The sequence below is a fragment of the Oncorhynchus tshawytscha genome, unplaced genomic scaffold, assembly GCF_018296145.1.
Source record: "Oncorhynchus tshawytscha isolate Ot180627B unplaced genomic scaffold, Otsh_v2.0 Un_contig_5320_pilon_pilon, whole genome shotgun sequence".
Classification (NCBI taxonomy): domain Eukaryota; kingdom Metazoa; phylum Chordata; class Actinopteri; order Salmoniformes; family Salmonidae; genus Oncorhynchus; species Oncorhynchus tshawytscha.
The window spans coordinates 12501-27065 of NW_024608778.1; the positions used below are offsets into that span (position 1 = coordinate 12501).

Below are 14565 nucleotides of genomic sequence, written 5' to 3' on the forward strand. Positions count from 1 at the left end.
CTGACTGTGGTATGTACCTAGAGACGGCCAGCCACTAGAGACAGCCAGCCACATAAGCTGGCCGCTAGAGACAGCATGCCACTAGAGACAGCCAGCCACTAGAGACAGCCGGCCACTAGAGACAGCCAGCCACTAGAGACAGCCGGCCACTAGAGACAGCCAGCCACTAGAGACAGCCTGCCACTAGAGACAGCCTGCCACTAGAGACAGCCTGCCACTAGAGACAGCCTGCCACTAGAGACTGCCTGCCACTAGAGACAGCATGCCACTAGAGACAGCCAGCCACTAGAGACAGCCTGCCACTAGAGACAGCCTGCCACTAGAGATAGCCGGCCACTAGAGACAGCATGCCACTAGAGACAGCCAGCCACTAGAGACCGTTTGCCACTAGAGACAGCCGGCCACTAGAGACAGCCGGCCACTAGAGATACCATGCCACTAGAGACAGCATGCCACTAGAGACAGTCGGCCACTAGAGACAACATGCCACTAGAGACAGCCTGCCACTAGAGACAGCATGCCACTAGAGACAGCCGGCCACTATAGACAGCCGGCCACTAGAGATACCATGCCACTAGAGACAGCATGCCACTAGAGACAGTCGGCCACTAGAGACAGCATGCCACTAGAGACAGCCTGCCACTAGAGACAGCATGCCACTAGAGACAGCCGGCCACTAGAGACAGCCGGCCACTAGAGACAGCCGGCCACTAGAGACAGCCTGCCACTAGAGACATCCTGCCACTAGAGACAGCCTGCCACTAGAGACAGCATGCCACAAGAGACAGCCAGCCACTAGAGACAGCCGGCCACTAGAGACAGCCTGCCACTAGAGACAGCATACCACTAGAGACAGCATGCCACTAGAGACAGCATGCCACTAGAGACAGCCTGCCACTAGAGACAGCATGCCACTAGAGACAGCATACCACTAGAGACAGCATACCACTAGTGACGGCCACTAGAGACAGCCGGCCTCTAGAGACAGCCGGCCACTATAGACAGCCGGCCACTATAGACAGCATGCCACTAGAGACAGCATGCCACTAGAGACCGTCTGCCACTAGAGACAGCATGCCACTAGAGACAACCACTTCAGACAGCATACCACTAGAGACGGCCACTAGAGACAGCAGACCGCTAGAGACAGCCACTAGAGACAGCCACTAGAGACAGCCGGCCACTAGAGACAGCCACTAGAGACAGCATGCCACTAGAGACAGCATGCAACTAGAGATGGCCACTAGAGACAGCATACCACTAGAGACAGCATGCCACTAGAGACAGCCACTAGAGACAGCATGCCACTAGAGACAGCATGCCACTAGAGACAACATACCACTAGAGACAGCATACCACTAGAGACAGCATGCCACTAGAGACCGTCTGCCACTAGAGACAGCATGCCACTAGAGACAACCACTAGAGACAGCATACCACTAGAGACGGCCACTAGAGACAGCATACCACTAGAGACAGCATACCACTAAAGACAGCTGGCCACTAGAGACCGTCTGCCACTAGAGACAGCATGTCACTAGAGACAGCCGGCCACTAGAGACAGCCGGCCACTAGAGACAGCATGCCACTAGAGACAGCATGCCACTAGAGACAGGCACTAGAGACAGCATACCACTAGTGACGGCCACTAGAGACAGCATACAACTAGAGACAGCATACCACTAGAGACAGCATACCACTAGAGACAGCCGGCCACTAGAGACCGTCTGCCACTAGAGACAGCATGCAACTAGAGACCATTTGCCACTAGAGACCATTTGCCACTAGAGACAGCATGCCACTAGAGACAGTCGGCCACTAGAGACAGCCGGCCACTAGAGACAGCATACCACTAGAGACAGCCGGCCACTAGAGACCGTCTGCCACTAGAGACAGCATGCCACTAGAGACAGCATGCCACTAGAGACAGCATGCCACTGGAGATGGCCACTAGAGACAGCATGCCACTAGAGACAGCATACCACTAGAGACAGCCAGCCACTGGAGATGGCCACTAGAGACAGCATGCCACTAGAGACAGCATGCCACTAGAGACAGCCAGCCACTGGAGACAGCCACTAGAGACAGCATGCCACTAGAGACAGCATGCAACTAGAGATGGCCACTAGAGACAGCATACCACTAGAGACAGCATGCCACTAGAGACAGCCACTAGAGACAGCATGCCACTAGAGACAGCATGCCACTAGAGACAGCATACCACTAGAGACAGCATACCACTAGAGACAGCATGCCACTAGAGACCGTCTGCCACTAGAGACAGCATGCCACTAGAGACAACCACTAGAGACAGCATACCACTAGAGACGGCCACTAGAGACAGCATACCACTAGAGACAGCATACCACTAAAGACAGCCGGCCACTAGAGACCGTCTGCCACTAGAGACAGCATGTCACTAGAGACAGCCGGCCACTAGAGACAGCCGGCCACTAGAGACAGCATGCCACTAGAGACAGCATGCCACTAGAGACAGGCACTAGAGACAGCATACCACTAGTGACGGCCACTAGAGACAGCATACAACTAGAGACAGCATACCACTAGAGACAGCATACCACTAGAGACAGCCGGCCACTAGAGACCGTCTGCCACTAGAGACAGCATGCAACTAGAGACCATTTGCCACTAGAGACCATTTGCCACTAGAGACAGCATGCCACTAGAGACAGTCGGCCACTAGAGACAGCCGGCCACTAGAGACAGCATACCACTAGAGACAGCCGGCCACTAGAGACCGTCTGCCACTAGAGACAGCATGCCACTAGAGACAGCATGCCACTAGAGACAGCATGCCACTGGAGATGGCCACTAGAGACAGCATGCCACTAGAGACAGCATACCACTAGAGACAGCCAGCCACTGGAGATGGCCACTAGAGACAGCATGCCACTAGAGACAGCATGCCACTAGAGACAGCCACTAGAGACAGCATGCCACTAGAGATGGCCACTAGAGACCGCCACTAGAGACAGCATGCCACTAGAGATGGCCACTAGAGACAGCCAGCCACTAGAGACAGCCGGCCAGTAGAGACAGCCACTAGAAACAGCTGGCCACTACAAACAGCCGGCCACTAGAGACAGCTGGTCACTAGAGACAGCCGGCCACTAGAGACAGCCGGCCACTAGAGACAGCCGGCCACTAGAGACAGCCGGCCACTAGAGACAGCCGGACACTAGAGACAGCCGGCCACTAGAAACAGCCGGCCACTAGAGACAGCTGGTTACTAGAGACTGCCGGCCACTAGAGACAGCCGGCCACTAGAGACAGCCGGCCACTAGAGACCGCCGGCCACTAGATACAGTTGGCCACTAGAGACAGCCGGCCACTAAAGACAGCCGGCCACTAGAGACAGCCGGCCACTATAGACAGCCACTAGAGACAGCCATTAGAGACCGCCAGCCCCTAGAGACAGCCACTATAGACAGCCACTATAGACAGCCACTAGAGACAGCCATTAGAGACCGCCAGCGCCTAGAGACAGCCAGCCACTAGAGACAGCCAGCCCCTAGAGACAGCCAGCCACTAGAGATGGCCAGCCACTAGAGACAGCCTCTAGAGATGGCCAGCCACTAGAGACAGCCCCTAGAGACAGCCAGCCACTAGAGACAGCCAGCCACTAGAGACAGCCAGCCACTAGAGACAGCCACTAGAGACAGCCAGCCACTAGAGACAGCCCCTAGAGACAGCCAGCCACTAGAGACAGCCAGCCACTATAGACAGCCAGCCACTAGAGACAGCCAGCCCCTAGAGACAGCCACTAGAGACAGCCAGCCACTAGAGACAGCCACTAGAGATGGCCAGCCACTAGAGACAGCCCCTAGAGACAGCCAGCCACTAGAGACAGCCAGCCACTAGAGACAGCCAGCCACTAGAGACAGCCAGCCACTAGAGACAGACACTAGAGATGGCCAGCCACTAGAGACAGCCCCTAGAGACAGCCAGCCACTAGAGACAGCCAGCCACTAGAGACAGCCAGCCACTAGAGACAGCCAGCCACTAGAGACAGCCAGCCACTAGAGACAGCCAGCCCCTAGAGACAGCCACTAGAGACAGCCAGCCACTAGAGACAGCCCCTAGAGACAGCCAGCCACTAGAGACAGCCAGCCACTAGAGACAGCCAGCCACTAGAGACAGCCAGCCCCTAGAGACAGCCACTAGAGACAGCCAGCCACTAGAGACAGCCACTAGAGATGGCCAGCCACTAGAGACAGCCCCTAGAGACAGCCAGCCACTAGAGACAGCCAGCCACTAGAGACAGCCAGCCACTAGAGACAGCCACTAGAGACAGCCAGCCACTAGAGACAGCCAGCCACTAGAGACAGCCACTAGAGACAGCCAGCCACTAGAGACAGCCACTAGAGACAGCCAGCCACTGGAGACAGCCACTAGAGACAGCATGCCACTAGAGACAGCCACTAGAGACAGCCAGCCACTAGAGACAGCCACTAGAGACAGCCACTAGAGACAGCCACTAGAGATGGCCAGCCACTAGAGACAGCCCCTAGAGACAGCCAGCCACTAGAGACAGCCAGCCACTAGAGACAGCCAGCCACTAGAGACAGCCACTAGAGACAGCCAGCCACTAGAGACAGACACTAGAGATGGCCAGCCACTAGAGACAGCCCCTAGAGACAGCCAGCCACTAGAGACAGCCAGCCACTAGAGACAGCCAGCCCCTAGAGACAGCCACTAGAGAAAGCCAGCCACTAGAGACAGCCCCTAGAGACAGCCAGCCACTAGAGACAGCCAGCCACTAGAGACAGCCAGCCACTAGAGACAGCCAGCCCCAAGAGACAGCCACTAGAGACAGCCAGCCACTAGAGACAGCCACTAGAGATGGCCAGCCACTAGAGACAGCCCCTAGAGACAGCCAGCCACTAGAGACAGCCACTAGAGACAGCCACTAGAGACAGCCAGCCACTAGAGACAGCCAGCCACTAGAGACAGCCACAAGAGACAGCCAGCCACTAAAGACAGCCACTAGAGACAGCATGCCACTAGAGACAGCCACTAGAGACAGCCAGCCACTAGAGACAGCCACTAGAGACAGCCACTAGAGACAGCCAGCCACTAGAGACAGCCACTAGAGACAGCCACTAGAGACAGCCACTAGAGATGGCCAGCCACTAGAGACAGCCCCTAGAGACAGCCAGCCACTAGAGACAGCCAGCCACTAGAGACAGCCACTAGAGACAGCCAGCCACTAGAGACAGACACTAGAGATGGCCAGCCACTAGAGACAGCCCCTAGAGACAGCCAGCCACTAGAGACAGCCAGCCACTAGAGACAGCCAGCCACTAGAGACAGCCAGCCCCTAGAGACAGCCACTAGAGACAGCCAGCCACTAGAGACAGCCCCTAGAGACAGCCAGCCACTAGAGACAGCCACTAGAGACAGCCAGCCACTAGAGACAGCCACTAGAGATGGCCAGCCACTAGAGACAGCCCCTAGAGACAGCCAGCCACTAGAGACAGCCAGCCACTAGAGACAGCCAGCCACTAGAGACAGCCACTAGAGACAGCCAGCCACTAGAGACAGCCAGCCACTAGAGACAGCCACTAGAGACAGCCAGCCACTAGAGACAGCCACTAGAGACAGCCAGCCACTAGAGACAGCCACTAGAGACAGCCACTAGAGACAGCCAGCCACTAGAGACAGCCACTAGAGACAGCCACTAGAGACAGCCAGCCACTAGAGACAGCCACTAGAGACAGCCACTAGAGACAGCCGGCCACTAGAGGGGGTAATGCTCTACTGCAGGTACACATTAACATACTGTCTTTGCATCTCTCTTCCTCTCTCTTCTCTCCTTTTCTCTTCTCTCCCTCTCTCTTCTTTCTCTCTCTCTTCTCTCTTCTCTCTCTCTCTCTTCTCTCTCTCTCTCCATCTCTCTTCATCTCTTGTCTCTCCCCCTCATCTTTCCCCCTCCCTCTCTCTCTTTTCTCTCTCCCCCTCTCTTCTGTCTCCCTCTCTCTTCTCTCTCCCCCTCTCCTTCTCTTCTCTCTCCCCCTCTCTTCTCTCTCCCTTGTTCTTCTCTCTCCATCTTTCTTCTCTTCCCCTATCTTCTCTTCACCCTTCTCTCTCTTCCCACCTCTTCTCTCTCTCTCTCTTTCACTCCCGCTCTCTTCTCTCTCCATTTCTCTTCATCTCTTGTCTCTCCCCCCTTCTCTCTCTCCCCCTCTCGTCTCTCCATCTCTCTCCGTCTCTCTTCTCTCTCTCCCCCTCTTCTCTCTCCCTCCATCTCTACCACTCTCTTCTCTCTCCCTCTCCATCTCTCCCTCTCTCTTCTATCTCCCTCTCCCCTTCCCATCTCCTCTCCTCCCTCCCTCTTCTTCTCTCCCTTCTCTCCTGGTCTCTGCCCCCTCTCAGCTAAGGAGTTAGTGTGTAGGCTGATGGAGGTGGACCAGATGCTGAGAATCACAGCTGCAGATGCTCTCTTACACGAGTGGTGAGCACACACACACACACACACACACACACACACACACACACACACACACACACACACACACACACACACACATACAAACACACACACGCGCACACAACAAACTAATTGAATCTCTGTCATTCATTTTGCTTATGTTTCTGTCTGTCAGGATTGCTGGTAACGGGGCCTCGGAGAAGAACCTGAAGGAGGGAGTGTGTGCCCAGTTTGAGAAGAACTTTGCAAAGGCCAAATGGAGGGTAAGAATCCTCCTCCCACTCGTACATGTTTTTTTTTAACTCAAAAATGTCAACATTTATTAGTCACAGGATACAGCAGTGAAATGATATAAATATGTCCTCTGTTGATAGTTAAACCCTGTGTTCTATAAACCACTTACGTTCCCATAACTGCGTTAACTTGCCTGGATTAAAATGATGATTGTGGAGATAATGGTGATGATGACAATTATCATGATTATGACGATGACGATTTAGTTGTTGCTTCCAGAGGAGGCTGGTGGGTGGAACTACCTGTACAGGAGGAAATGGCTCATTGTAATGGAATGAACATGTGTTTGATCCATTTATTCCATTACAATGATCCCGTCCACCGATATCTCAGCCTACCAGCCTCCTCTGGTTGTTTCTAATAATGATGGTGATGCAGTATATTCAGGAGGAGGATGATGATGATGATGCAGTATCAGCGTGATTAACCTCCCTAACCCTCTTCTCTCCCCTGCATGTGGTTCCCAGGAGCTGAAGGTACTGTGCTCACTATGAGTCTGGAGAGGGAGAGAGGGCGAGAGAGAGAGAGAGAGAGAGAGAGAGAGAGAGAGAGAGAGAGAGAGAGAGAGAGAGAGAGAGAGAGAGAGAGAGAGAGTGAGAGAGCGGGAGAGAGAGAGAGAAAGGGAGAAAGGGAGAGAGAGAGAGAGAGAGAGAGAGAGAGCAGGAGAGAGAGAAAGGGAGAAAGGGAGGGAGAGAGAGAGACAGAGAGAGAAGAGAGAGAGAGAGAGAGAGACGGAGACAGACAGAGAGAGAGAGAAAGAGAGAGAGAGCAGGAGAGAGAGAGAGAGCGAGAGAAAGGGAGGGAGGGAGAGAGAGAGACAGAGAGAGAAAGAGAGAGAGAGAGCGGGAGGAGAGAGAGAGACAGAGACAGACAGAGAGAGAGAGAAAGAGAGAGAGAGAGCAGAGAGAGAGAGAGAGCGAGAGAAAGGAGGGAGGGGAGAGAGAGGAGAGGGAGAGAGAGAGAGAGAGGGAGAGAGAGAGAGAGACAGAGAGAGAAAGAGAGAGAGAGAGCGGAGAGAGAGAGAGAGACAGAGACAGACAGAGAGAGAGAGAAAGAGAGAGAGAGAGCAGCAGGAGAGAGAGAGAGAGACGGAGACAGACAGAGAGAGAGAGAAAGAGAGAGAGAGAGCAGGAGAGAGAGAGAGAGCGAGAGAAAGGGAGGGAGGGAGAGAGAGAGACAGAGAGAGAAAAGAGAGAGAGAGAGGGGAGAGAGAGAGAGAGACAGAGACAGACAGAGAGAGAGAAAGAGAGAGAGAGAGCAGAGAGAGAGAGAGAGAGAGAGAGCGAGAGAAAGGGAGGGAGGGAGAGAGAGAGGGAGAGAGAGAGAGAGGGAGAGAGAGAGAGCGAAAGGGAAAGAGGAAGAGAGGGAGAGAGAAGGGAACAGTAAGACTCTCACAAACAGAAATCGTTTGCTCTCTTGTTCACTCATTTCTCATGGCCAGTTAATAACTGTTCAGATTTTTTGACCTGGTTCAATAAGAGCGTTCGAAGAGCACCCGATTCAAATCAAACTTTATTAGTCACGCGCTCCGAATACAACAGGTGTTGACCTTACAGTGAAATGCTGAATACAACAGGTGTAGTAGACCTCACAGTGAAATGCTGAATACAACAGGTGTAGTAGACCTCACAGTGAAATGCTGAATACAACAGGTGTAGTAGACCTCACAGTGAAATGCTGAATACAACAGGTGTAGTAGACCTCACAGTGAAATGCTGAATACAACAGGTGTAGTAGACCTCACTGTGAAATGCTGAATACAACAAGTTTAGACCTTACAGTGAAATGCTGAATACAACAGGTGTAGTAGACCTTACAGTGAAATGCTGAATACAACAAGTGTAGACCTTACTGTGAAATGCTGAATACAACAAGATTAGACCTTACAGTGAAATTCTGAATACAACAGGTGTAGTAGACCTCACAGTGAAATGCTGAATACAACAGGTGTAGTAGACCTTACAGTGAAATGCTGAATACAACAGGTGTAGTAGACCTCACAGTGAAATGCTGAATACAACAGGTGTAGTAGACCTCACAGTGAAATGCTGAATACAACAGGTGTAGTAGACCTCACAGTGAAATGCTGAATACAACAGGTGTAGTAGACCTCACAGTGAAATGCTGAATACAACAGGTGTAGTAGACCTCACAGTGAAATGCTGAATACAACAGGTGTAGTAGACCTTACAGTGTAATGCTGAATACAACAGGTGTAGTAGACCTCACAGTGAAATGCTGAATACAACAGGTGTTGACCTTACAGTGAAATGCTGAATACAACAGGTGTAGTAAACCTCACAGTGAAATGCTGAATAGAACTGGTGTAGTAGACCTCACAGTGAAATGCTGAATACAACAGGTGTAGTAGACCTCACTGTGAAATGCTGAATACAACAAGTTTAGACCTTACAGTGAAATGCTGAATACAACAGGTGTAGTAGACCTTACAGTGAAATGCTGAATACAACAAGTGTAGACCTTACTGTGAAATGCTGAATACAACAAGTTTAGACCTTACAGTGAAATGCTGAATACAACAGGTGTAGTAGACCTCACAGTGAAATGCTGAATACAACAGGTGTAGTAGACCTCACAGTGAAATGCTGAATACAACAGGTGTAGTAGACCTTACAGTGAAATGCTGAATACAACAGGTGTAGTAGACCTCACAGTGAAATGCTGAATACAACAGGTGTAGTAGACCTCACAGTGAAATGCTGAATACAACAGGTGTAGTAGACCTCACAGTGAAATGCTGAATACAACAGGTGTAGTAGACCTCACAGTGAAATGCTGAATACAACAGGTGTAGTAGACCTCACAGTGAAATGCTGAATACAACAGGTGTAGTAGACCTCACAGTGAAATGCTGAATACAACAGGTGTAGTAGACCTTACAGTGAAATGCTGAATACAACAAGTGTAGACCTTACTGTGAAATGCTGAATACAACAAGTTTAGACCTTACAGTGAAATGCTGAATACAACAGGTGTAGTAGACCTCACAGTGAAATGCTGAATACAACAGGTGTAGTAGACCTTACAGTGAAATGCTGAATACAACAGGTGTAGTAGACCTCACAGTGAAATGCTGAATACAACAGGTGTAGTAGACCTCACAGTGAAATGCTGAATACAACAGGTGTAGTAGACCTCACAGTGAAATGCTGAATACAACAGGTGTAGTAGACCTTACAGTGAAATGCTGAATACAACAGGTGTAGTAGACCTCACAGTGAAATGCTGAATACAACAGGTGTTGACCTTACAGTGAAATGCTGAATACAACAGGTGTAGTAAACCTCACAGTGAAATGCTGAATAGAACAGGTGTAGTAGACCTCACAGTGAAATGCTTACTTACGGGGTACCGGTACAGAGTCAATGTGGAGACTATATACAGGGGGTACCGGTACAGAGTCAATGTGGAGACTATATACAGGGGGTACCGGTACAGAGTCAATGTGGAGACTATATACAGGGGGTACCGGTACAGAGTCAATGTGGAGGCTATATACAGTGGGTACCGGTACAGAGTCAATGTGGAGGCTATATACAGGGTATTACGATACAGAGTCAATGTGGAAACTATATACAGGGTGTTACGGTACAGAGTCCATGTGGAGGCTATATACAGGGTATTACGGTACAGAGTCAATGTGGAGGCTATATACAGGGGGTACCAGTACAGAGTCAATGTGGAGGCTATATACAGGGGGTCCGTGTGCAGGGTGGGTCGAGGTATTTTGTACATCAAGGTGGGGGTGTAGTGACTATGCATAGATAATAAACAGTGAGTAGGAGCAGTATAAATACAATGGAGGAGGGGGTCAATGTAAATAGTCTGGGTGGCCATTTGATTAATTGTTCAGCAGTCTTATGGCTTGGGGGGTAGAAGCTTTTAACTTCTTAAGTAGCCTTTTGGACCTGGACTTGGTGCTCCAGTACCGCTTGCCGTGCGCACTACCCTCTGTAGCGTCTTACGGTCGGATGCCGAGCAGTTGCCATACCAGGTGGTGATGTAACCGTTCAACTGGTTCAGGATGCTCTCGATGGTGTAGTTGTATACATTTTTGAGGATCCCATCACAAATCTTTTCCGTTTCCTGAGGGGAAAAGGTTTTGTCATGCCCTCTTCACAACTGTCTTGGTGTGTTTGGACTATGATAGTTCATTGGTGATGTGGACACCAAGGAACTTGAAACTCTCGACCCGCTCCACTACAGCCCCGTCGATGTTAATGGGGGCCAGTTCGGCCCTCCTTTTCCTGTAGTCCACGATCAGCTCCTTTGTCTTGCTCACATAGGTTTTTATTCTGGCACCACACTGCCAGTTCTCTGACCTCCTCCCTATAGGCTGTCTCATCGTTGTCGGTGATCAGGGCGTACCACTGTTCTATCTTTAGCAAACTTAATGATGGTGTTGGAGTTGTGTTTGGCTACACATTCGTGGGTGAGCAGAGAGTACAGGAGGGGACTGAGCCCTGGGGGGCCCCAGTGTTGAGGATCAGCATAACAGATGTGTTGTTGCCTACCCTCACCACCTGGGGGCGGCCCGTCAGGTCCTGGATCCAGTTGCAGAGGGAGGTGTTTAGTCCCAGGGTCATTAGCTTCGTGTAGAGCTTTGAGGGCACTATGGTGTTGAACGCTGAGCTGTAGTCAATGAACAGCATTCTCACATAGGTGTTCCTTCTGTCCAGGTGGGAAAGGGCTGTGTGGAGTGCAATAGAGATCATCATCTGTAGATCTGTTGGGGCGGTATGTGAATTGGAGTGGGTCTAGCGTGTCTGGGATGATGGTGCTAATGTGAGCCATGACCAGCCTTTCAAAGCGCTTCATGGCTAACGAAGTGAGTGCTACGGTGTGGTAATCATTTAGGCAGGTTACATTCGCTTTCTTGGGCACAAGGACTATGGTGGTCTGTTGGAAACATGTTGGTATTACAGACTCAGTCAGGGAGAGGTTGAAAATGTCAGTGAAGACACTTGCCAGTTGGTCCGTGCATGCTTTGAGTACACATCTTGGTAATCCGTCTGGCCCTGCGGCTTTGTGAATGTTAACCTGTTTAAAGGTCTTGCTCACATCGGCTACTGAGAGCGTGATCACACAGTTGTCCGGAACGGTTGGTGCTCTCATGCATGCTTCAGTGTTGATTGCCTCGAAGCAAGCAATAAAATCATTTAGCTCGTCTGGTAGGCTCACGTCATTGGGAATTTCACGGCTGGGTTTCCCTTTTTAGTCTGTAATAGTTTTCAAGCCCTGGCAAATCTGACGAGCATCAGAGCCGGTGTAGTAGGATTCTTAGTCCTGTATTGACGCTTTGATGGTTCTTCTGAGGGCGTAGTGGGATTTCTTATGAGCGTCCGGATTAGTGTCCCACTCCTAGCCTTTAGCTCGGTTCGGATGTTGCCTGTAATCCATGGCTTCTGGTTGGGATATGTACGTACGGTCAATGTGGGGACGATGTTGTCGATGCACTTATTGATGAAGCCAGTGACTGATGTGGTGTACTCCTCAATGTCATTGGATGAATCCCGGATCATATTCCAGTCTGTGCTACAAAACAGTCTTGCAGCGTAGCATCTGCGTCATCTGACCACTTCCGTATTGAGCGAGTCACTGGTACTTCCTGCTTTAGTTTTTGCTTGTAAGCAGGAATCAGGAGGATAGAATTATGGTCAGATTTGCCAAATGGAGGGCGAGGGAGAGCTTTGTATACGTGTCTGCGTGTGGACTATAGATGGTCTTGATTTTTTTCCTCTGGTTGCACATGTGACATTATGGTAGAAATGAGGTACAACGCATGTAAGTTTGCCTGCATTAAAGTCCCCGGCCACTAGGAGCGCCGCTTCTGGATGAGCACTTTCTTGTTTGCTAATGGCCTTATAGAAGTGGTTGAGTGTGTTCCTAGTACCAGCATCGGTCTGTGGTGGTAAATAGACTATATAGATGAGAACTCTCTTGGTAGATAATGTGGTCTACAGCTTTTCATGAGGTACTCTACCTCAGACAAGTAATACCTTGAGACTTCTTTAATATTAGACATCAGCCATCATTATTGAAAAATTGACACACACCCCCCGCCCCTGGTCCATAGGGCCCTGGTCAAACGTAGTACACAATATAGGGAATAGGGTTCTATAGGGCCCTGGTCAAACATAGTACACAATATAGGGAATAGGGTTCTATAGGGCCCTGGTCACACGTAGTACACTATATATTTTGTATTTTTATTTTTTTATTTAACCTTTATTTAACCAGGTAGGCTAGTTGAGAACAAGTTCTCATTTACAACTGCGACCTGGCCAAGATAAAGCAAAGCAGTGTGAACAGACAACACAGAGTTACACATGGAGTAAACAATTAACAAGTCAATAACACAGTAGAAAAAAAAGAGAGTCTATATACATTGTGTGCAAAAGGCATTAGGAGGTAGGCGAATGATTACAATTTAGCAGATTAACACTGGAGTGATAAATGATCAGATGGTCATGTACAGGTAGAAATATTGGTGTGCAAAAGAGCAGAAAAGTAAATAAATAAAAACAGTATGGGGATGAGGTAGGTAAAAATGGGTGGGCTATTTACCGATAGACTATGTACAGCTGCAGCGATCAGTTAGCTGCTCAGATAGCAGATGTTTGAAGTTGGTGAGGGAGATAAAAGTCTCCAACTTCAGCGATTTTGCAATTCGTTCCAGTCACAGGCAGCAGAGAACTGGAACGAAAGGCGGCCAAATGAGGTGTTGGCTTTAGGGATGATCAGTGAGATACACCTGCTGGAGCGCGTGCTACGGATGGGTGTTGCCATCGTGACCAGTGAACTGAGATAAGGCGGAGCTTTACCTAGCATGGACTTGTAGATGACCTGGAGCCAGTGGGTCTGGCGACGAATATGTAGCGAAGGCCAGCCGACTAGAGCATACAAGTCGCAGTGGTGGGTGGTATAAGGTGCTTTAGTGACAAAACGGATGGCACTGTGATAAACTGCATCCAGTTTTCTGAGTAGAGTGTTGGAAGCAATTTTGTAGATGACATCGCCGAAGTCGAGGATCGGTAGGATAGTCAGTTTTACTAGGGTAAGTTTGGCGGCATGAGTGAAGGAGGCTTTGTTGCAGAATAGAAAGCCGACTCTTGATTTGATTTTCGATTGGAGATGTTTGATATGAGTCTGGAAGGAGAGTTTACAGTCTATATAGGGAATAGGGTTCTATAGGGCCCTGGTCAAACGTAGTACACAATATAGGGAATAGGGTTCCATTTGGGATGACACCACTAGGAGTCTCAAAGGAGATGAACACCATCAGTGTATTTCTGTGAGAGAGAAACAGAGAGGAAACGTGTCTGATTGGTGAGATAAAGTCTCTCTTCCCTCAGCCCCTCCCACTCCGATCCAGCCCACTGTCACTCAGCCAATCCCAGAAGAGTTCCATCTGCGATTTCCTCCTCTTCTTCGGGTGCATCTCAAGTGTTCTTCATTTCCTTGCTTCCTTTCCTTCCTTCCTTTCCTTTCCTACATCGGCACTGATCTAGGCCTAGGATACATGGGTCGGGTGAAAGCAAAATGGTCAAATGTTATGAAGGACATCTGCTTTCCCCTGTCCAGCTCTGTTAGGATCAGTGCAGATGAAGGAAAAGAAAGGAAGCCACTATGGATTTTTGAGATGCAGTGATTGACTATCCAGCCCGGCCCTGTCTATCTCATTCCTCTGAAGTAGTTCCTGGTTCATTGACCCATACATACGCTGGCTCCCGAGTGGCTCAGAGGTCTAAGGCACTGCATTTCAGTATTAGAGGTATTAGAGGTGTCACTATAGACAC

At 50.1% G+C, this 14565-nt stretch overlaps 1 protein-coding gene across 1 annotated transcript in view; it reads left to right on the forward strand.

The window, feature by feature from the left end:
* LOC121843812 overlaps positions 1-14565 on the forward strand; it is a 42919-nt gene that overhangs the window by 9057 nt on the left and 19297 nt on the right. Inside the window, exons 6-8 of the mRNA XM_042313654.1 lie at positions 6397-6475; positions 6627-6714; positions 7213-7221. Of these exons, the coding sequence (XP_042169588.1) occupies positions 6397-6475; positions 6627-6714; positions 7213-7221 (176 nt within the window). The remainder of the gene's footprint in view (positions 1-6396; positions 6476-6626; positions 6715-7212; positions 7222-14565) is intronic.